The sequence below is a fragment of the Triticum dicoccoides genome, chromosome 2A (genome assembly GCF_002162155.2).
Source record: "Triticum dicoccoides isolate Atlit2015 ecotype Zavitan chromosome 2A, WEW_v2.0, whole genome shotgun sequence".
In the NCBI taxonomy this organism is placed as follows: domain Eukaryota; kingdom Viridiplantae; phylum Streptophyta; class Magnoliopsida; order Poales; family Poaceae; genus Triticum; species Triticum dicoccoides.
The window spans coordinates 753865994-753890147 of NC_041382.1; the positions used below are offsets into that span (position 1 = coordinate 753865994).

The following is a 24154-nucleotide window of genomic DNA, read 5'->3' on the forward strand; positions in this document are numbered from 1 at the left end:
TGGAAAAAAGAGGCAATAACAGGGATACCACACAGCAAAGAGCGTCCAGCAAGGCGCGTGATCGCTTCTACTCCCTCCGTTCCTAAATATTTGTCTTTCTAAACATTTCAAATGACTACTACATACAGATGTATGTAGACATATTTTAGAGTGTAGATTCACTCATTTTGCTCCGTATGTAGTCACTTATTGAAATGCCTAAAAAGACAAGTATTTAGGAACGGAGGGAGTAGTATAAACTAATACTGATTATAATTGAGCCTGCAATAGCACAATATAAGTCGGTCAAGATAATTAGAACACACAACTAAACTATTACTCCCTCCGTCTCATAACGTAAGACATTTTTTGACACTAGTCTAGTGTCAAAAAACGTCTTATATTATGGGACGGAGGGAGTATTATTGTTCTGGAACTTAGAGACTCCTCTGGCTTGTGCATCGATTGATGCATAATCCATCTTTCATCGCGGTGTTTTCAATTCAGGACATAGTCATACAATCATATACTACCTCCGTTTCAGTTTACAAGTCTTACGCATATACCTAGATTACCAATTTTATCATCTTAATATAAACCATATAACACAAAAATTATACGGTTTGAAAATATATCATCTGAAGTTTATATTGATATATTTTTTGTAATATATGACTTGTATTAGGTTGGTCAAATTGACGATCTAGGGGCACGCGCACGCCCTGTAAACTGAGAGAGAGGTAGTAGTAAACAAATACTGAAAGAAAGAGAAACAAAAACAAAAGCCATGATGACACAAAAATGTCATGTCGAAGCGATCAACACCAACAAAGCACCAACCAACACCACCGCCCTTGGCAACAGATGGAGATCACTTGAATGTGAGGCCGGACCCTCTAAGGGTATCCTCGATGATGGTGTCAAAGCGTTGCGCCATCTCGGGCGTCAATATTGTTCACCCAATCTCCGGCCACCCCTTTCCTGAAGAAGGTTTCATGTGCGAAACTGAAAACCTTCCCGTCGTATGAGCCTGCCGTGTTGGCGCCTTGGCCTTTGAGCTTATCAAAACTGCAGAGCTTCACGATGTCCGCTGGTATCCCGGCCGCCTCATCGGCGTGTGAGAATGGCTGCCCGATGAACCGCGCCAGCTCCCTGACGTGGCCGACCGGGTCGATGAGCATCTCTTCGTACCGGAAAAGGACATTGTCCGGGCTGGTCTTGCTTGTGCTCCAGTAGCCGATGAGGTGGTCCCATATGGGACCATTGGGGGTCTTCCCCTCGCAGGCAGAGTTGAACAGGTCATCAAACGTGAAAGGACGAACACCTTTGACAAAATGCCACAAGGAAACAAGCATATCCTTGGGGTCCCTGCATACAACGTTAGAGTTAGATCCATGAGCAACTCGCCTTCATTATCTTTCATGGAGTTGTGCACGTTGACGGTGTGACGCAACAACATGCCGAAATTCATGGGAGAACAAGTAGAGGAAACAGTTTATACTTGCCAAACAAAAACAAAAACATTTACCTGCAGATGAAGACGATTTTGCAGTCGGGGTTATCAGTAACGGAGGCAGGCAGCAAGGAATGATGCATGTGCGTGTGCATGAGGCGAGGCGACGGCAGCGCCTCAAGCCTGGCGTCCTGCCCGGCGGTGAACAGCTCATCCATGAAGGGGACGCACTCGTGCGGGTTCATGCGGAGGAGCGGGTGCTGCGCGTCGGTGGGCGGGTACGCGCCCCGCGCCATGGTGGCGAACGCCAGCGCCTTGAGCCAGGTCGTGCCGCACTTGGCCGGGCTCGCGAGGAGCACGTCCCCGGGGCGTGGCGTGAAGCGTCGCTGGAGAGAGATGAACGCCGTGACTCTTTCTTGGATCACCCAGGAGCCACGGTATTGGCGCAGGACCATGCCTAGCGCGGTGCTGCTGGGCAGGCCGGAGACGATGTCCTCGTACTCTTCGGGTGTGGAGCTGTGGCCATCGACGGCGGTGGCGACGTCCTTGAATGGGACGGGACCGACGAGGCACGATGCGCTTAGAGCAGCCATAGACAACTGCCTACCAGGTGAATGGCTCTAATCTAATCTAGAGCATCGTAGTGTGTGGATATCTTATCTCGAGTTTTGTGCTGTCGGTGTCTCAGCTCATGGTACTGCTTCATTGGCCCAAAACGAACTGAAGCAAGCTGGGGCGGAGAGGATGAGCGGGAGAGGATTGGTTTGGGCATCTCCAATCTCGCCGACTCTCAAATCGCTCGTAACTGTTTGGACTCGCGTCAGGACGTGTTTTATCATTCAACGTGGTCTTCTGTCACTTTGCTCGGCGGTCCGGACGTCATATTTGCCGGAGACCGGCGAGGACCTTTACGGGCATATGGACCGCTACCATGTACGCGTCATATCCTTGAGGTTTAGCAAAACTGAAAGACAATGCATCCCATTGTGTTGGTTTATGACTAACTTTGCTAAACGCTGTCACATTAAAGGTTAGGCAAATTTGACCAACTTAGATGAGTGTTTGGTTCAAGCCATATTTTAGGCAAGCCATACTAGGGCCCCACATGACATACACATAAAAAGTATGGCAAAATTTTCTTAGGCTTGCCAACTTGTGACTTTCATTTTAATGTACTAACCTTAGGGCAAGCTTGGCAAAATATATGACAAAGTATGGTAATGCAAGGCCTAGAATGAAACAGCCCCGTAGTTTGCCATGTTCGGGTCTGTGTGAAGGATGGCAAAGGGAAAAGTGTGGAGTGTTCAGAGTTGTTTTCGGTCCCGCCAGTTTGAACTGCGTCCACTGAAGTCCTCGCCTTGTGGAGCAGAGGAGGTTCCCGCAGCCGCTCAACCATCATTTTCCCCTTGCCCGCCCCATTTCTCTGACCGCGTCACCGCCGCCCGCGGAACCCCGCGCATCCCCCGAGCTCGCGGCGGCACGCTGCCCGGTGGGGAGGGGAAGCTTCTGGATCCTGGAGCCGGCGCCCCCGTCGCGCGGGAGCACGCCGCCGCCGCGTGAGGTTCGCCGGAAGCCTAGCCCAAATGTCAGATCCGAGTTGGAATTTTGGATTTTCCAAGGTAAAATTCGAAAGTATTCAACTCAGAATTCTGTGTCGCGAACCAGCTCAGAACTTGGTAAAATCAAACTGCAAGAGGGGGAAAATCTCGAATTCGAGATGTGAGATGAGAGGCGGGGAAGAAGATGGTTTTATCTTCACACAAGTCTGTCCTTCCAAGTTTATATGACTGCAGAGCCAATTTCAAGCAGGAATTTGAATGGCTTATTTGCAGCTAAGAGGAACAAATACTCTTCATTTGTGGCTTGGGTCCTGGCTTTTCGTTGATAATAGTCTAGCTTTTAGCCTTTGCTGTGGCCTGCTTCAGTCAACCTTACTCTCATCGCAGTCTCTCTAGGCTTATCTCTTTCTCTGTTTTAGTCTTTTGTACATACTTTTGAAATTATTACAGTAGTAAAAGTACGCAGTAGGGATAACTATATAATGTGGCGCATCTGACCTCAGGGATGCGCTCGTGCGTTTGACAAAAGTGCAGTGAGGTGTCGCCTTCGCCGTCTCACTCAAAAATCCACCAAGAATCCCCACTGTAGATTTGTAGTAGCGGTTTTTCTTCTAACGTGCATCATTGTTGAAGACTTCGAGTACCATTTGAGAATGCCTTGTCAGCAGTGATTTGGTCTAGATCCTTGCTGTCCATTCATTATACGCTGAAAGATGAATCTCGACTTTGACATCCTACATTTCATATTTGATGAACTAATGATAGTAGAGTTTAGCATTTTGATAAAAAAAAAAACATCAGTTTGACTGACGGCTCCCAACCATACACGTAGCTACTTCCTGTTATGGAGAACCGTGTGCCTCAGGGTCAGCTAATCAAATCATCCTTGTATATGTATGCCATTTTCTTCACCGGGGGCTGGCACACGAAAGAGGCGTAATGGGTATGCCCTGCTTCCCCATTTTCATCCTCCTGTTCTTGTTTCCTTTCAGCAAATCTGGCGATCAACTGACACAGGGGAAGCCACTCTCCCCTGGTGATCTGCTCGTCTCCAAGGATGGCGTCTTCGCTCTCGGCTTCTTCTCCCCCGCCAACTCCAACAGGAGCCTATATGTTGGAATTTGGTATTTGGTTCTACAACATCCCGGAGAGCAGCCGCGCCATCGTATGGGTTGCCAACCGCGACAGCCCGGCCACCACCGCTTCACCCGCGACACTCGCCATCAGCGTCAAGTCCGACCTCGTGCTGTCGGATTCTGAAGGCCGCATGCTTTGGATGACAAAGAACAACATCACGGCCGATGAAGACGCGAGAGCCTCTGCGGTGCTGCTCGACACGGGGAACTTGGTCCTCCGGTCTCCGAACGGCACAGTCGTATGGCAGAGCTTCGATCACCCGACCGACACCATCTTCCCGGGCATGAGATTTCTGCTGAGCTACAAGGGCCGTGTGATGGGCCGCCTTGTCGCTTGGAAGGGCCCGGATGACCCATCCGTAGGAGACTTCTCGTTCGGTCTGGACCCAGACTTGGGCATGCAGATGGTCAGTTGGAACGGAGCCAAGCTGTACTGCCGCATCAGCGTTTGGAACGGCGCATCGGTGTCCGGTGGCACATACCCTGGCAACAACAGCTCCGTCGTGTACCAGACCATTGTCAACACAGGGGACAGGTTCTACCTAATGTACTCGGTCTCCGACGACTCACCGTACGCGCGCATCATGCTCGACTACACCGGCACCATGAGGCTCCTCACCTGGAACAGCTACTCCTCATCATGGATAGCCACATCCGAGCGCCCCTCCGGCGGTTATGGTGTCTATGGCTCGTGTGGCCTGTTTGGCTACTCTGACTTCACGGGGGCCACCCCCACATGCGAGTGCTTGGATGGGTTTGAGCCTGATCCAATGAATTCCTCGAGAGGGTGCCGGAGAGTGGAAGCGCTGAAGTGTGGCAGCAAAAATCATTTTCTGCGCTTGTCCGGAATGAAGGTGCCTGACAGGTTCTTGCACATCCGAAACAGAAGCTTTGACCAGTGCGCGGCGGAGTGCAGCGGCAACTGCTCGTGCACAGCGTATGCTTACGCCAACCTCAGCAGTGCAGGCACTCTGGGGGATCAGACAAGGTGCTTGGTTTGGACAGGGGAGCTTGTCGACACGTGGAAGACCAACAACTATGGCGAGAACCTGTACATTCGCCTTGGGGACTCTCCTGCTGGTATGGACGACATTACTGTTTCGGATCAATAGTTTTTCTTTTGTTTACTTGGATGCACAAGAACTTTTTTTTAATCATCCAGCAGAGATAAGTACTCCCTCCGTAAAGAAATATAAGAGCGTTTAGATCAGTAAAGTAGTGATCTAGCGTTTAGATCACTAAATAAATATACTTTAGTGATCTAAACGCTCTTATATTTTTCTACAGAGGGAGTACAAAACAGGGAAATTTTAGACATGGGACTGTAGGCGAACATACTACTCGTCCCTGATGCCACTACATAATTAGCCAGTTCCTTTTGTCTATGCAGAGTCAGGAAATGACCAAGTATTTATTTTATTCACGAAAGGGCAAACAGCTTGCCTTTTCATTTATCATAGAGCTCTGTTATACAGGGAAACTGCAAGTATTTTGTACTACTGCACCCTCAGTTTTACCACATGCCTAGCAGTACCGCTCGAGGGGTTACTGAAATTAAGAATACCTAGGTACACAGATCAGTCATGGTACTTCATGCAAGTAACTAAATCTATACTCTTGCAAGTTATGTTTGATGCAGTAAATTCTGTTGTGATACATTTCAGCAGTTCAGAAAAATAGCAATTTAGTGAAGATTGTGCCACCGGTTGTAGCATGCCTGCTACTACTCACGTGCATAGCCATTGTCTGGAAATGTGAGTAGAAAGATAGAGCAATAATTACCTTCCTTTCCTTCATACCAAGCTATTCTTTAAGTTCTAATCAGTTAAGTGCCAATGTCAATCAGCAGGGGTACGGCGGAAGAAGGAAATCAAGAAGAAACTGATGCTACGATACTTGGGTGCTTCTAGTGATCTTGGAGGCAAAAATTCAGATTTTCCGTTTGTTAGTTTTGAAGATATTGTGGCCGCAACGGATAATTTCTCCGACTCCAATATGCTTGGAATGGGAGGTTTCGGCAAAGTTTACAAGGTAACACTAAGCTTAATTAACATCGGCAAGTAGGGTACAATATGTCCGCCAGAATTGTGGTCTGATTTTGTAAATATGTTTTTTTATTTCCTTCTAATTGACATTTGACACCATAATGGTCCTGTCAATCTATTCAAATTATCTTCAGTCTAATATGCCAAAAAACGCAGTAGGTTTCAGTGGAGAAAAAAAGTTGTGGCTTTCATTGTTTCTCAGTTCAGAATGATGGAATTAAGCACCTCACAAAAATGTATACAATTATGTAGGGAATACTGGAAGATGACAAGGAAGTTGCTATCAAAAGGCTTGGCAGTGGTTCTGGGCAAGGTATAGAGGAATTCAGAAATGAAGTGACTCTAATTGCCAAATTGCAGCACAGAAACCTAGTTAGACTTCTTAGTTGCTGCATTCATGATGATGAGAAGTTATTGATCTATGAATACATGCCTAACAAAAGCCTGGATTCCTTCCTTTTCGGTATATTCCGACTTCTGATCTCATGTTGCACAAAATTCTCAATGTTGACCATAAACTGTTTTTTTGTTCAGATTCTGAAAGAATATGCATGATGACTAACAATTTGTTTTATTGATCTGTTCATGCTGCAAGATAATACAAGAAAAGATGTCCTTGATTGGATGACACGGTTCAAAATAATTAAAGGGGTGGCAAGAGGCCTTCTTTATCTCCACCAAGATTCAAGATTAACAATAATTCATAGAGATCTTAAAGCAAGCAACATCTTGTTGGACAATGAAATGAATCCTAAAATATCAGACTTTGGTATGGCAAGGATATTTGGTGGAAACCAGCAGCAAGGAAACACTATTAGAGTTGTTGGAACATAGTAAGTAATTCATGTGCTGAGCAGTGTCTATGATATTGTTCAATCTTAGGGATAGAATCAAGTTGGCAGGGATGAACACCTTTACTCCCATTGCCTGGTATATTTTTGGTTTAGTTAAGTTCAACTTGTGTTCTCAATGCTAGTGAAATGCTTTGATGAGTTTAGTTGGGTACTATTTTCTATATATTAAATTCAAAAACTAAAGGCTGTTGTTAAAAAGTGAGGACAGTTATGAGAAAATTTTGAATAATTAACCAGATTTGTCGGATATCTTTGCTTCGCTGCCCTGTCGGATGAAAGTTATGAAATTAGAATCTTATGTTTGTTCAGAGATTCAGTAATTTAGGATGAGCTTAGTTAAGAGCACTTTCACTTTTGTACTTTAATCTCTATTATCTTTGCAATTGCTAATTCCAATTTAAATCCCCCAAAGCCACGGATCTTCAGTCGTGTTTGATTAGGATGTTCCATGCAAGTCATGAAAGAGATAGATGGTTTTGGATAAGTGTAAAACTAGACTGTTTAATAGTGTGACCAAACTGCCCCTTAGTAAGACCCACACTATTTTCTTTAAAAGGTGCACTGAGGCAAACTTAATGTTTAAACAGCGGTTACATGTGTTGGGTTTCGTAGTAATTTAAAAAATTTCCTACGCACACGCAAGATCATGTGATGCATAGCAACGAGGGGAGAGTATTGTCTACGTACCCAACGCAGACCGACTGCGGAAGCGATGACACGACGTAGAGGAAGTAGTCGTACGTCTTCTCGATCCAACCGATCAAGCACCGAAACTACGGCACCTCCGAGTTCGAGCACACGTTCAGCTCGATGACGATCCCCGGACTCCGATCCAGCAAAGTGTCGGGGAAGAGTTTCGTCAGCACGACGGCGTGGTGACGATCTTGATGAACTACAGCAGCAGGGCTTCGCCTAAACTCCACTACAGTATTATCGAGGAATATGGTGGCAGGGGGCACCGCACACGGCTAAGGAATCGATCACGTGGATCAACTTGTGTCAACTTGTGTGTTTAGAGGTGCCCCTGCCTCCGTATATAAAGGAGGAGAGGAGGGGAGGCTGGCCGGCCAAGGGGGGGAGGCGCAGGAGAGTCCTACTCCCTCTGGGAGTAGGATTCCCCCTCCAATCCTAGTCCAACTAGGATTCCTCGGAGGGGAAAAGAGGAGGAGGGGGCCGGCCACCTCTCCTAGTCCTAATAGGACTAGGGGAAGGGGGGGCACAGCCCATCTAGGGCAGCCCCTTCTCTTTTCCACTAAGGCCCACTATGGCCCAAATAGCTCCCGGGGGGTTCCGGTAACCCTCTCGGTATTCCGGTAAAATCCCGATTTCACCCGGAACACTTCCGATATCCAAATATAGGCTTCCAATATATCAATCTTTACGTCTCGACCATTTCGAGACTCCTCGTCATGTCCGTGATCACATCCGGGACTCCGAACAACCTTCGGTACATCAAAATGCATAAACTCATAATATAACTGTCATCGTAACCTTAAGCGTGCGGACCCTACGGGTTCGAGAACAATGTAGACATGACCGAGACACGTCTCCGGTCAATAACCAATAGCGGGACCTGGATGCCCATATTGGCTCCTACATATTCTACGAAGATCTTTATCGGTCAGACCGCATAACAACATACGTTGTTCCCTTTGTCATCGGTATGTTACTTGCCCGAGATTCGATCGTCGGTATCCAATACCTAGTTTAATCTCGTTACTGGCAAGTCTCTTTACTCGTTCCGTAATACATCATCTCACAACTAACATATTAGTTGTAATGCTTGCAAGGCTTATGTGTATTACCGAGAGGGCCCAGAGATACCTCTCCGACAATCGGAGTGACAAATCCTAATCTCGAAATACGCCAACCCAACATCGACCATTGGAGACACCTGTAGTACTCCTTTATAATCACCCAGTTACGTTGTGACGTTTGGTAGTACCCAAAGTGTTCCTCCGGTAAACGGGAGTTGCATAATCTCATAGTCATAGGAACATGTATAAGTCATGAAGAAAGCAATAGCAACATACTAAACGATCGGGTGCTAAGCTAATGGAATGGGTCATGTCAATCAGATCATTCTACTAATGATGTGACCTCGTTAATCAAATAACAACTCATTGTTCATGGTTAGGAAACATAACCATCTTTGATTAACGAGCTAGTCAAGTAGAGGCATACTAGTGACACTTTGTTTGTCTATGTATTCACACATGTATTATGTTTCCGGTAAATACAATTCTAGCATGAATAATAAACATTTATCATGATTATAAGGAAATAAATAATAACTTTATTATTGCCTCTAGGGCATATTTCCTTCAGTCTCCCACTTGCACTAGAGTCAATAATCTAGTTCACATCGCCATGTGATTTAATAGCAATAGTTCACATCACCATGTGATTAACACCCATAGTTCACATCGATATGTGATCAACACCCAAAGGGTTTACTAGAGTCAGTAATCTAGTTCACATCGCTATGTGATTAACACCCAAAGAGTACTAAGGTGTGATCATGTTTTGCTTGTGAGATAATTTTAGTCAACGGGTCTGTCACATACAGATCTGTAAGTATCTTTGCGAATTTCTATGTCAACAATGCTCTGCACGGAGCTATTCTAGCTAATTGCTCCCACTTTCAATATGTATCCAGATTGAGACTTAGAATCATCTAGATCAGTGTCAAAAACTTGCATCGACGTAACCCTTTACGATGAACCTTTTTTTTGTCACGTCCATAATCGAGAAACATATCCTTATTCCACTAAGGATAATTTTGACCGCTGTCCAGTGATCTACTCCTAGATCACTATTGTACTCCCTTGCCAAGCTCAGTGGTAGGGCATACAATAGATCTGGTATACAGCATGGCATATTTTATAGAACCTAAGACTGAGGCATAGGGAATGACTTTCATTCTCTTTCTATCTTCTGTCGTGGTCAGGCTTTGAGTTTTACTCAACTTCACACCTTGTAACACAGGCAAGAAACCTTTTTCTTTGACTGTTCCATTTTGAACTACTTCAAAATCTTGTCAAGGTATGTACTCATTGAAAACTTATCAAGTGTCTTGATCTATCTCTATAGATCTTGATACTTAATATGTAAGCAGCTTCACCGAGGTCTTTCTTTGAAAAACTCCTTTCAAACACTCCTTTATGCTTTGCAGAATAATTCTACATTATTTCCGATCAACAATATGTCATTCACATATACTTATCAGAAATGTTGTAGTGCTCCCACTCACTTTCTTGTAAATACAGGCTTCACCGCAAGTCTGTATAAAACCATATGCTTTGATCAACTCATCAAAGCGTATATTCCAACTCCGAGATGCTTGCACCAGTCCACAGATGGATCGCTGGAGCTTGCATATTTTGTTAGCACCTTTAGGATTGACAAAACCTTCTGGTTGTATCATATACAACTCTTCTTTAATAAATCCATTTAAGGAATGCAGTTTTGTTTATCCATTTGCCGGATTTCATAAAATGCGGCAATTGCTAACATGATTCCGACAGACTTAAGCATAGATACGAGTGAGAAACTCTCATCGTAGTCAACACCTTGAACTTGCCGAAAACCTTTTTGCGACAAGTCGAGCTTTGTAGACAGTAACATTACCATCAGCGTCAGTCTTCTTCTTAAAGATCCATTTATTCTCAATTGCTTGCCGATCATCGGGCAAGTCAACCAAAGTCCATACTTTGTTCTCATACATGGATCCCATCTCAGATTTCATGGCTTCAAGCCACTTTGCGGAATCTGGGCTCACCATCGCTTCTTCATAGTTCGTAGGTTCATCATGATCTAGTAGCATGACCTCCAGAACAGGATTACCGTACCACTCTGGTGCGGATCTTATTCTGGTTGATCTACGAGGTTCAGCAGTATCTTGATCTGAAGTTTCATGATCATTATCATTGGCTTCCTCACTAACTGGTGTAGGTGTCACTGAAACAGTTTTCTGTGATGAACTACTTTCCAGTAAGGGAGCGGGCACAGTTACCTCGTCAAGTTCTACTTTCCTCCCACTCACTTCTTTCGAGAGAAAATCCTTCTCTAGAAATGATCCATTCTTAGCAACGAATGTCTTGCCTTCGGATCTGTGTTAGAAGGTGTACCCAACAGTTTCCTTTGGGTATCATATGAAGACATATTTCTCCGATTTGGGTTCGAGTTTATCAGGTTGAAGCTTTTTCACATAAGCATCGCAGCCCCAAACTTTAAGAAACGACAACTTTGGTTTCTTGCCAAACCACAGTTCATAAGGCGTCGTCTCAACGGATTTTGATGGTGCCCTATTTAACGTGAATGCAGCTGTCTTTAATGCATAACCCCAAAACGATAGTGGTAAATCGGTAAGAAACATCATATGTTGCACCATATCCAATAAAGTACAATTATGACGTTCGGACACACCATTGTGGTGTTCCAGGTGGCATGAGTAGTGAAACTATTTCACATTGTTTTTAACTGAAGGCCAAACTCGTAACTCAAATACTCTTCTCTACGATTAGATCGTAGAAACTTTATTTTCTTGTTACGATGATTTTTCACTTCACTCTGAAATTCTTTGAACTTTTCAAATGTTTCAGACTTGTGTTTCATTAAGTAGATATACTCATATCTGCTCAAATCATCTGTGAAGATCAGAAAATAATGATACTTGCCACGAGCATCAACACTCATTGGATTGCATACATCGGTATGTATTATTTCCAATAAGTCAGTAGCACGTTCCATTGTTCTGGAGAACGGAGTTTTAGTCATCTTGCCCAAAAGGCACGGTTCGCAAGCATCAAATGATTCATAACCAAGTGATTCCGAAAATCCATCTTTATGGAGTATCTTCATGCGCTTTACACCGATATGACCCAAACGGCAGTGCCACAAATAAGTTGCACTATCATTATTAACTTTGTATCTTTTGGTTTCAATATTATGAATATGTGTATCACTACGATCGAGATCCAATGAACCATTTTTCATTGGGTGTGTAACCATATAAGGTTTTATTCATGTAAACAGAACAACAGTTTATTCTCTTACTTAAATGAATAACCGTATTGCAATAAACATGATCAAATCATATTCATGCTCAACGCCAACACCAAATAACACTTATTTAGTTTCAACACTAATCCCGAAAGTATGGGAGTTGTGCGATGATGATCATATTAATCTTGGAACTACTTCCAACACTCATCGTCACTTCCCCTTCAACTAGTCTTTGTTTATTCTGCAACTCCCGTTTCGAGTTACTAATCTTAGCAACTGAACTAGTACCTAATACTAAGGGGTTTGCTATAAACACTAGTAAAGTACACATCAATAACATGTATATCAAATATACTTATGTTCACTTTGCCATCCTTCTTATCCGCCAATCACTTGGGGTAGTTCCGCTTCCAGTGACCAATCCCTTTGTAGTAGAAGCACTTAGTCTCAGGCTTAGGACCAGACTTGGGCTTCTTCACTTGAGCAGCAACTCGCTTGCTGTTCTTCTTGAAGTTCCCCTTCTTCCCTTTGCCCTTTTCTTGAAACTAGTGGTCTTGTCTATCATCAACACTTGATGTTTTTCTTGATTTCTACCTTCGTCGATTTTAGCATCACGAAGAGCTCGGGAATTGTTTACGTCATCCCTTGCATTATAGTTCATCACGAAGTTCTACTAACTTGGTGGTGGTGACTAGAGAATTCTGTCAATCACTATCTTATCTGGAAGATTATCTCCCACTTGATTCAAGCGATTGAAGTACCCAGACAATCTTAGTACATGCTCACTAGTTGAGCGATTCTCCTCCATCTTTTAGCTATAGAACTTGTTGGAGACTTCATATCTCTCAACTCGGGTATTTGCTTGAAATATTAACTTCAACTCCAGGAACATCTCATATGGTCCATGACGTTCAAAACGTCTTTGAAGTCCCGATTCTAAGCCGTTTAAGCATGGTGCACTAAACTATCAAGTAGTCATCATATTGAGCCAGCCAAACGTTCATAACGTCTGCATCTGCTCCTGCAATAGGTCTGTCACCTAGCGGTGCATCAAGGACATAATTCTTCTGTGCAGCAATGAGGATAAACCTCAGATCACGGATCCAATCCGCATCATTGCTACTAACATTTTTCAACACAATTTTTCTCTAGGAACATATCAAAATAAACACAGGGAAGCAACAACGCGAGCTATTGATCTACAACATAATTTGCAAAATACTATCAGGACTAAGTTCATGATAAATTAAAGTTCAATTAATCATATTACTTAAAGAACTCTCACTTAGATAGACATCCCTCTAATCCTCTAAGTGATTACGTGATCCAAATCAACTAAACCATGTCCGATCATCACGTGAGATGGAGTAGTTTCATCGGTGAACATCATTATGTTGATCATATCTACTATATGATTCACGCTCGACCTTTCGGTCTCCGTGTTCCGAGGCCATATCTGCATATGCTAGGCTCGTCAAGTTTAACCTGAGTATTCTGCGTGTGCAAAGCTGGCTTGCACCCGTTGTAGATGGACGTAGAGCTTATCACACCCGATCATCACGTGGTGTCTGGGCACGACGAACTTTGGCAACGGTGCATACTCAGGGAGAACACTTCTTGATAATTTAGTGAGAGATCATCTTATAATGCTACCGTCAATCAAAGCAAGATAAGATGCATAAAAAGATAAACATCACATGCAATCAATATAAGTGATATGATATGGCCATCATCATCTTGTGCTTGTGATCTCCATCTCCAGAAGCACCGTCATGATCACCATCGTCACCGGCGCGACACCTTGATCTCCATCGTAGCATCGTTGTCGTCTCGCCAATCTTATGCTTCCACGACTATCACTACCGTTTAGTAATAAAGTAAAGCATTACACCGCGATTGCATTTCATACAATAAAGCGACAACCATATGGCTCCTGCCAGTTGCCGATAACTCGGTTACAAAACATGATCATCTCATACAATAAAAATCATGCCTTGACCATATCACATCACAACATGCCCTGCAAAAACAAGTTAGACGTCCTCTACTTTGTTGTTGCATGTTTTACGTGGCTGCTACGGGCTTAAGTAAGAACCAATCTCACCTACGCATCAAAACCACAACGATAGTTTGTCAAATAGACTCCGTTTTAACCTTAGCAAGGACCGGGCGTAGCCATACTTGGTTCAACTAAAGTTGGAGAGACAGTCGCCCGCAAGCCATCTCTGTGCAAAGCACGTCGAGGGAACCGGTCTCGCGTAAGCGTACGCGTAAGGTTGGTCTGGGTCGTCTCGTCCAACAATACCGCCGAACCAAAATATGACATGCTGGTAGGCAGTATGACTTGTATCGTCCACAACTCACTTGTGCTCTACTCGTGCATATAACATCAACATTAATAACCTGGCTCGGATGCCACTGTTGGGTTTCGTAGTAATTTCAAAAAATTTCCTACGCACACGCAAGATCATGTGATGCATAGCAACGAGGGGAGAGTATTGTCTACGTACCCAACGCAGACCGACTGCGGAAGCGATGACACGACGTAGAGGAAGTAGTCGTACATCTTCTCGATCCAACCGATCAAGCACCGAAACTACGGCACCTCCGAGTTCGAGCACACGTTCAGCTTGATGACGATCCCCGGACTCCGATCCAGCAAAGTGTCGGGGAAGAGTTTCGTCAGCACGACGGCGTGGTGACGATCTTGATGAACTACAGCAGCAGGGCTTCGCCTAAACTCCACTACAGTATTATCGAGGAATATGGTGGCAGGGGGCACCGCACACGGCTAAGGAATCGATCACGTGGATCAACTTGTGTCAACTTGTGTGTTTAGAGGTGCCCCTGCCTCCGTATATAAAGGAGGAGAGGAGGGAAGGCTGGCCGGCCAAGGGGGGGAGGCGCAGGAGAGTCCTACTCCCTCTGGGAGTAGGATTCCCCCTCCAATCCTAGTCCAACTAGGATTCCTCGGAGGGGAAAAGAGAAGGAGGGGGCCGGCCACCTCTCCTAGTCCTAATAGGACTAGGGGAAGGGGGGGCGCGCAGCCCAACTAGGGCAGCCCCTTCTCTTTTCCACTAAGGCCCACTATGGCCCAAATAGCTCCCGGGGGGTTCCGGTAACCCTCCCGGTATTCCGGTAAAATCCCGATTTCACCCGGAACACTTCCGATATCCAAATATAGGCTTCCAATATATCAATCTTTACGTCTCGACCATTTCGAGACTCCTCGTCATGTCCGTGATCACATCCGGGACTCCGAACAACCTTCGGTACATCAAAATGCATAAACTCATAATATAACTGTCATCGTAACCTTAAGCGTGCGGACCCTACGGGTTCGAGAACAATGTAGACATGACCGAGACACGTCTCCGGTCAATAACCAATAGCGGGACCTGGATGCCCATATTGGCTCCTACATATTCTACGAAGATCTTTATCGGTCAGACCGCATAACAACATACGTTGTTCCCTTTGTCATCGGTATGTTACTTGCCCGAGATTCGATCGTCGGTATCCAATACCTAGTTTAATCTCGTTACTGGCAAGTCTCTTTACTCGTTCCGTAATACATCATCTCACAACTAACATATTAGTTGTAATGCTTGCAAGGCTTATGTGTATTACCGAGAGGGCCCAGAGATACCTCTCCGACAATCGGAGTGACAAATCCTAATCTCGAAATACGCCAACCCAACATCGACCATTGGAGACACCTGTAGTACTCCTTTATAATCACCCAGTTACGTTGTGACGTTTGGTAGTACCCAAAGTGTTCCTCCGGTAAACGGGAGTTGCATAATCTCATAGTCATAGGAACATGTATAAGTCATGAAGAAAGCAATAGCAACATACTAAACGATCGGGTGCTAAGCTAATGGAATGGGTCATGTCAATCAGATCATTCTACTAATGATGTGACCTCGTTAATCAAATAACAACTCATTGTTCATGGTTAGGAAACATAACCATCTTTGATTAACGAGCTAGTCAAGTAGAGGCATACTAGTGACACTTTGTTTGTCTATGTATTCACACATGTATTATGTTTCCGGTAAATACAATTCTAGCATGAATAATAAACATTTATCATGATTATAAGGAAATAAATAATAACTTTATTATTGCCTCTAGGGCATATTTCCTTCAACATGTCTCCAGAATATGTGATGGGTGGCGCCTTTTCTGTTAAGTCGGACATCTACAGCTTTGGTGTTCTTCTCTTGGAGATTGTAAGTGGCTTGAAGATCAGCTCACCTCAGCTCATAATGAACTTCCCAAACCTTACAACTTATGTAAGTATCATGGAATGCTTGAACCTGGTGACCTAAACAAAACTAGAGTTAATTGGTTGAAACTTGAATTTATTCATCAGGCGTGGAGATTATGGGAAGGTGGAAATGCAATGGAACTGGCGGACTCAACAATTGATGGTAGCTGTCCAATTCATGAAGTTTTACGGTGCATTCACGTGGGACTCTTGTGTGTTCAACACCATTCAGATGCTAGGCCACTCATGTCATCAGTTGTGTTTATGTTGGAGAATGAAATAACTTTGCTTCCAGAGCCAGAGCAACCTGCATATTTTGCAGCAAGAAATCAGGAAAATGGACATACCAGGGAAAACATGGATAATTCACAAAATACCATGAGTATCACAACACTAATAGGGCGTTAGATGTTTAATGCCAGCTTATACCATATATTGGAACCCCATAATAGGTGTAAACTCTCTAATTTACTGCACATAAAATTGTGGTTTTCAGCATAGTGGTGGTTGTAACCTCTGTTAGTTTATCGCATGTGAAGTACCGAAGTGGACTTTACTGTGTATGAAGAAAATGTGGATAATGCATTATTACTGAAGGTTTATATTGTTTCTCATTTCAGACAAGGTGTTTCTATTCAGATATGCTTGTGTGTTATCTTCATTTGTTAAGAATAAGGTTTCCATCATAGCATGCATCTCAGTATGCCCTGCATTATACCTTTACCCTGAGATTGCTTGCTGCTTTTTTTTTTTCAAAATAAAGGCTAAAAATCCAACCTCAGTGTATGACCAAGTGTCATCATTAACAGGATACTCCGCCCATATTTGGGGGAAATATGTAAACACCTTTCAAAATTACATGAACAAAATTTCCCACGTGCATATTTTTTAAATATATTAATATTTGTTTTGGGAGTATATGAATATATTTTTTGTGTGCAGGAATTTTTTTAGGGTCCCGATAACTGCCACACGTGTGGTGTATCGGGTAGTTGTGCCACACGCCTCGTGTGGCATGGACAGCAACCAGCCCACACACCTATGTGTGGGCAAAACAACTAATGCCCACACACATATTTTTTCCCTCCTGAACCCTCTCACACGCGTGCGTGTGGGCGAAGTTGATAACGCCCACACGTCCGTATGTCAGGCCTCGTACCCTTCTGGTCCCGCACGCGACGCGTGACGCCCATCGCGCGCCCGCAGTTGCCATGGTCCAGACCCTCGTCCATGTTCGTTTATCTGCAGTTGCCATGTCGCTGAACTACGGTTGCCATGTCGGACAACTGCAGTTGCCATGGTTGCTCAACTGCAGTTGCCATGTATGGTCTGATCTAATGTAGTTACCATGATTTCATAACTTTAGGAGTTGCCACATACTAACACTAGGCAGTTGAGAGAGTTGACATGTGCTCACAAGCATGCTAGGGCAGTTGCCATGTAATAAGGAAGAGTTGCCATCTGCTTACATGCACGTTAGGGCAGTTGCCATGTACGTGCACGTTGAGGCAGTTGCCATGTACCATACAAAAACACATGGCAACTCGATAAAAGACAGTTGCCATCTACTTACGTGCACACTTGGCAGTTGCCGTGTACCCTGCAAAAACATATGGCAACTCGGGTAAAAAAAAGAGTTGCCACCTGCTTACAAAGCACACTAGAGGCAGTTGCCATGTGCGCTGCAAAAACACATGGCAACTAGCAGCTTACGTGTGGGAGAGGAGACGGGCGTGTGGGCGAGATGGCAAATGCCCACACACCAGCCCTCGTGTGTGACTGAAAACTGGTGTGTGGGTGAACTGCTAAACGCCCACACACCGGCCCCTCCGTGTGGTAAAACGGATGTGTGGGCGAACTATGTCACACATCACACACACGCCTTGTCCTACGTGGCATAGAAAAATCAGCCAGATTGTGTCAAGATTCGTGCATATAGTACTGGACGGTGATGGATGCGTGTGGTCGAGATGGTCAACGCCCACACGTGTGGGCGTTAACATTTCCGTTTTTGAACGTGAGACAAATATTATATATATATATATATATATTCAGATATATTATAATTTTATATTTGTTTACGTAAACTGTCTCACTTTAAACTAAAATTTAGATGAAATTATTTTAAAAATTTATTAAGAAAAGAAAATATTTTTTGATTCTTTATGGAAAAGACACATTAATGGGCCGCGCTGGCGGCGAGCTTTGAGCGGTGCCAAGCCCCTAAGTAAACTTGCAGCCCGCTTGGCAGCCCACAAGAAAGCAAGTAGCGGCCATTTGCGTTCGCCGGCTCGCCGCAGTCCCCCCACTGCCGCCGCCGGCTCGCCCCAGTCCCCACTGGCGCCGCTGGTCCGCCAATCATGGCGCCACCGCCATATGCGTCTCCGGCGCGTCGTCTCCCCTGCCTGCCCCTCTCATTCCAGGTGGCCATAGCAAGCGGCCGGCACCTCATCGCGCCGTCGCGGCCACCCTCCCCTAATTTCCCCCGCCTGTCGCGCTCGCCGTCGGTACGTGCTCATCCCACCCACTCGAGTTGACAAATTCGGATGCTGCCTGATAATTTTTCCTTCTGAAGCAACGGGCCGGTGCCGCCTGATAAGGGGACAGTGTGCCCGCACGTCGCCGGGACGACCCCGCCGGAGCTCCATCTGACGGTAACCCGTTCCTGAGCAGTTAGCACACACCTTTCGTCCAACATGTACTTCCCACGCTTCCTGCCAGAGAGCGGCGAGTCGTCAAAGATGTTGAGATCTGGACATTAATTTCTGCACCATCCTGTTGCAGTGTTGCGTCAGGTTGTCTGGTGGCCTGGCTGTGTGAGATCCAAGTCCCCGGACTATTGCTACCATGGCGCATTTATGCCGACGAGGACTGCGATGGGACTCCGGTCACCCGATGGTTGCGAGTCGACCACGGTTTCTTGGCGTGTTTGATACAATCAACACATCCATGGCTTTGACATGGAGCATTTCTAGGTCCTTTAATTCCCCACAAAGACCAGCAGCAGTTTCCTATCCTGCAACCAAGCTAATCCAAAGCATTTTTTTCATACAATCTCCTTGTTTTGCTCTTCACAAACATACAGGCATGACTCTGCTCCCCTTTTTTATCCTTCTATTATCGATTTGCTTCTGCAAATCCGATGACCGCCTTACACCTGCGAAGCCACTCTTGCCTGGCGACAAGCTCGTCTCCAACAATGGCATCTTTGCTCTTGGTTTCTTCTCCCCTGAAAACTCCACCGCAAACTCATATGTAGGCATATGGTACCACGACATCCCGGAGCGGACGTATGTGTGGGTGGCCAACCGCGACAACCCAATCGGCAGCGGTTTGTCTGGGAAGTTGGTTCTCACCAACAGCTCTGACCTTGTCTTGTCAGATTCCAAGGGCCGTATCCTTTGGAGGACGACGAACAACGTCACCGCCGGAGGTGATGGGGCTGTGGCGCTGCTGCTCGAGGCAGGGAACTTTGTCGTCCAGTTGCAGAATTTCACGCAGGTATGGCAGAGCTATGATCACCCGACTGACACCATCCTCCCCGGCTTCAAGTTATGGGCGAACTACAAGACCCACACAGCAGTGCGCATCGTTGCTTGGAAGGGTTCTCAAGACCCATCCACCGGGAAATTCTTCCTCAGTCGTGACCCCAGCACGGGCCTACAGATCCTCACCTGGCGGGGAACAAGCAAGTACTGGCGCAGCGGACTGTGGAACGGTGCAGAAGCTTCAGACAAGAACGGATACATGTGGTCCCAGAACGTCGATGACGGGGAGATCATCTACTCGACGTACAACACTGGCAACAGCTCCTCCCGGAGATCGCACTGGAAGCTGGACTACACGGGCGACTTGATGCTCAGGATCTGGAGTGGCCAGTCATGGGTGGTTCTGTTCAAGCGCCCAGATGATGGCTGCCGCCAATACGGCTCGTGTGGTCCCTTTGGCTACTGTGACATGCTCACCAGGGTGTGCAGGTGCCTTGATGGGTTCGAGCCAGCGGATGGCTTCAGTGCCAACTTCTCCAGAGGATGCGTGAGAAAGGAGGCGCTGACATGTCATGGCTACCATTTCTCAGCCTTGCCTGGGATGAAGGTGCCTGACAAGTTTGTGTATGTGAGGAGCAGAAGCTTCAAGGAGTGCACTGCTGAGTGTGAGCGTAACTGCTCCTGCACTGCGTACGCTTACGCCAACTTGAGCAGTATTGTCACAACCGGTGGCCCATCAAGATGCTTGGTCTGGACAGGGGAGCTTGTTGACTTAGAGAAGACAGGCGTACTTGGTGGCAACCTGTACCTTCGGCTTGCTGGTTCTCCTGGTATGTATATTGTTCCATACTTCCATGGTTGCTTTAATTCTTTTAACCTGCAGTAATAGTCTGCTTGTCAAACTACGAACACCAGCCTTTCCTACCCGGGACTTATAGTTGTTATTATCGAATAAACTCATCAGTTAGCATTTCATTCAGAATTGTGTCGGTAGGCTATTTTTCCATCTCACACACTTGTAACACTGCACTAGTTAGCAGGGCCGGTCCTGACTTTTCCGAGGCCCGGGGCGAGCTTCAAAAGTGGGCCCCATGAAGAAAGACATTTCTTTTTGAAAGACATAGTCAATAATTTCATTCATACTGATATATATCACAAAAGTTTATCGGACTTCAAACATCTAACTAAACAACAGTACCAAGAATTCATTAGCAAATACGATCTCATAATACACCAGGGACATGGTAAATTTTAGCAAACAACCAACAAAGCTTTTTAGGTTATACGTATACTGCAGGAAAGGAGGGGGGACAGCTGAATCGTTGGAGGAGAAAAGTAGAAATTGAACTAGCCAATTCCAAACATCTTCGACCTCGCTCCATCCTCAATTTCGTGTTTGAGAAACCTGTATAGAAAGAGAAGACCAACTAGTGAGCTAAAATTACATAATTGAGTACAAAGATCAAATGGAAAACAGACTGAAAAGTTACTAGAACTTTTTGAGGCGGTGTCCATCCTAGTTGCAAAGCAAACATAACTGATGTGGTTCGGCTGGCCCCCCCTGCGGCTGCTCATAGGATGGGACGTACTTATAGGTAGCGTGCTGCAGAAAAAAAAAGAGAAATCCATAAGGTACGAGTAGTAGTGATGAAAAATTTAAGGGTGATCAACGGAACCAGTCATAATCATTGCTAGGTGCTTCGGAAGAGGAGCGGAATGGAGAACGAGAAGACAGACGCGGGGAGATCGATGGAATCAGTCATAATCGATGGAATCCGAACTCTACTTGAAGAAACGATTGGCTGAACAATAAAACAATGGGCTGTATAGCGTACGTACCACACAGGTTGGGGCCCCTCATCAGGTGGGGCCCTAGGGCGTCGCACTTCTTGCCCCTACCCAGGGCCGGCCATGCTAGTTAGCCAAGTTACTTTTGGTGTCTGCAAGTACTCATTTCTGAAACAAAATCTGTAACTATATTTGAGATACAAGATGCATTTTACTACCTTCTTTGGTATTATATGCAAGTAAATCGATATCTTGTACTCATTGAGAAAAAGGTAAATGTGTACTCTCACAAGCTATGCTTGAATCTTGATGCAGTACTCTTTTCATTATTTTCTTGACAGGACACAACAGGAAGAGTGGTGTCCGTGTGGTATTAAAGATTGCACTCCCAGTTATATCGTTCCTGGTGATACTCTCATGCATATATCTTGTCTGTATATGCAAGCTAAGAGGTAGAATAAGGGACTCCAGTTTCCTGTAATATGATGTTCATGTAATAGTGCTGAGTGGTTACGTTACTGATATTTCTGCAGGGAAACAAGCAAACAAAGAAAGCATGAAAAGACCGGCCCTGGAACAGTTTAGCACTTCGCAAGAAGTTTGGGATCAAAATTTGGAATTGCGCTCTATTAGGTTCGAAGACATCGCTGCTGCAACAAACAGTTTCCATGACACGAACGTACTTGGAAAAGGAGGGTTCGGCAAAGTCTATAAGGTTGTAAAAACACTTGACTTTGTCAATTAATTACAACATATAATTTCCTCCTTGTTAATTTGTTTCAATAATTATGAAATTACACAGGGAACACTAGAAAACGGAAAGGAAGTTGCTGTTAAAAGGCTTAGCAAGGGTTCTGAGCAGGGTATAGAGCATTTTATAAATGAAGTGGTTCTTATTGCCAAATTGCAGCATAAGAATCTAGTTAGACTTCTTGGCTGTTGTATTCATGAGGAAGAGAAGTTGCTTATTTATGAATACCTTCCCAACAAAAGCCTAGACAAGTTTCTCTTTGGTATGTTCCAATCCCATTCTCTAGAAAGTAGTCTCTGAACGGCTAACTAGATGCCTTGCACTCATGTGCATACACATCTTGTTCTTTGGCAGATACTGCAAGGAAGTCTGTACTTGACTGGACAAGAAGGTTCAACATAATCAAAGGGGTAGCTAGAGGACTTATGTATCTCCACCAAGATTCGAGAACGACGATAATCCATAGAGACCTCAAACCAAGCAACATCCTGCTAGATGTGGAAATGAATCCAAAAATATCAGATTTTGGAATGGCAAGGATCTTTGGAGGCAACGAGCAACAGGAAAGTACCAGACAAGTTGTTGGGACTTAGTAAGTAACTCTTGCACTAGCTCTTTGTCTCAAAATTTTATTTATGCGCCTGAAATAACTCAAACTACACATATACATAAACAGCGGGTACATGTCGCCTGAGTATGCGATGGAGGGCATTTTTTCCGTCAAGTCTGACAGCTACAGCTTTGGTATTTTGCTACTAGAGATTGTAAGTGGATTAAAGATCAGCTCACCTCATCATCTTGTGATGGACTTTTCAAACCTCATATCCTATGTAAGTGTTATGTACTGTGTTAAGAGATGCTTCAGATTCTGATAACTGAACCCAAATATAAATTACGAACTTCTCCGTGATGTTTCAGGCCTGGAACCTGTGGGCAGATGGAAGAGTGAGGGATTTCGTGGACGCGGCCATCACGGGGAGCTATTCGCTTGACGAAGTGTCCAAGTGCATCCATGTTGGGCTCTTGTGTGTCCAGGACAGCTCCAGTGCTAGGCCACACATGTCATCGGTCGTTTCCATGCTCGACAGTGAAGCCATTCCTCGTGCACCGCCAGAGCAACCTGTGTATTTTGCACGGATAAACTACGAAACCACTGAAGCGATGGAAGACACGGAGAACTCTGCCAATGGCGTGAGCCTTACGGCGCTAGAAGGACGATGACTCCGTTAGCTGCTGCATGTATGTAACAAGAAGTAGGACAATTGAGTTGTCTCAAACTCTCAATAAGGCGCTGCTTGATAGGCAATGCTATTTGAGGGACCGCCCACCATGAGTAGATTATCCGACCAACAGAAGGTGATATTGCACATATGTGGAGCGCCGCCATCCATGTCACCGGGTATAACTAATCTCCACCTTGTCATCACTTTGCTCATCTGAAACATCATATTAATTCTTCTTAGTTTATTTCTCTGTCTAGTCTAGTACTCCCTCCGATCCAAAAAAAAGTGTCATGACTTTAGTTCAGCTTTAATTCAAATTTGAACTAAAGCATGCCACCTTTTTTTGGATCGGAGGGAGTATTTATTTTACGTTATAGCAATACTTAGTTAAACTCTCCTCTTTAACCATTTACGTTATAGCAATACTTAGTAAATTATTTCCAAACTCCTGCTTGAGTGTGAACTTAGCTGCGTTTGTGACATGCAGTGTACCTGCAGGTTGGTAGTTATCTTTTTATGAGTTATCTATGGCTTCGGCACATGAACTGGGCAAATACTTCGCGTGAATTGTGCTTGACTCTGTGCACTTGCAAACATC

At 44.9% G+C, this 24154-nt stretch overlaps 2 protein-coding genes and 1 pseudogene across 7 annotated transcripts in view; 2 read left to right on the forward strand and 1 right to left on the reverse strand.

The window, feature by feature from the left end:
• Positions 1–737: 737 nt before the first annotated feature.
• On the reverse strand, positions 738–2074 carry LOC119356963 (flavonol 3-sulfotransferase-like). The gene is made up of 2 exons (XM_037623946.1): positions 1508–2074; positions 738–1347 (listed from the first exon to the last, which is right to left on the reverse strand). The coding sequence occupies exons 1-2, from the start codon at positions 2023–2025 to the stop codon at positions 900–902; spliced, it is 966 nt and encodes a 321-aa protein (XP_037479843.1). The 5' UTR covers positions 2026–2074; the 3' UTR covers positions 738–899.
• A 1828-nt stretch (positions 2075–3902) lies between these two features.
• On the forward strand, positions 3903–16879 carry LOC119356964 (annotated as a pseudogene).
• A 1806-nt stretch (positions 16880–18685) lies between these two features.
• LOC119356965 (G-type lectin S-receptor-like serine/threonine-protein kinase B120) overlaps positions 18686–24154 on the forward strand; it is an 8098-nt gene continuing 2629 nt past the window's right edge. For 2 of the 6 annotated variants that reach the window (XR_005172101.1, XR_005172099.1), the window contains exons 1-8: positions 18686–18813; positions 18882–20624; positions 21924–22034; positions 22116–22297; positions 22385–22595; positions 22688–22925; positions 23010–23163; positions 23252–23732. Coding sequence is in view for 3 of the 6 variants with exons in the window: in XM_037623948.1 (XP_037479845.1) it covers positions 19154–20624; positions 21924–22034; positions 22116–22297; positions 22385–22595; positions 22688–22925; positions 23010–23163; positions 23252–23554 (2670 nt within the window). In the remaining 3 variants the exon portion in view is untranslated. Of the gene's footprint in view, positions 18814–18881; positions 20625–21923; positions 22035–22115; positions 22298–22384; positions 22596–22687; positions 22926–23009; positions 23164–23251; positions 23801–24054 lie in introns of those variants that run through there. The other 4 variants (XR_005172100.1, XM_037623948.1, XM_037623949.1 and 1 more) reach the window with 4 other exon arrangements.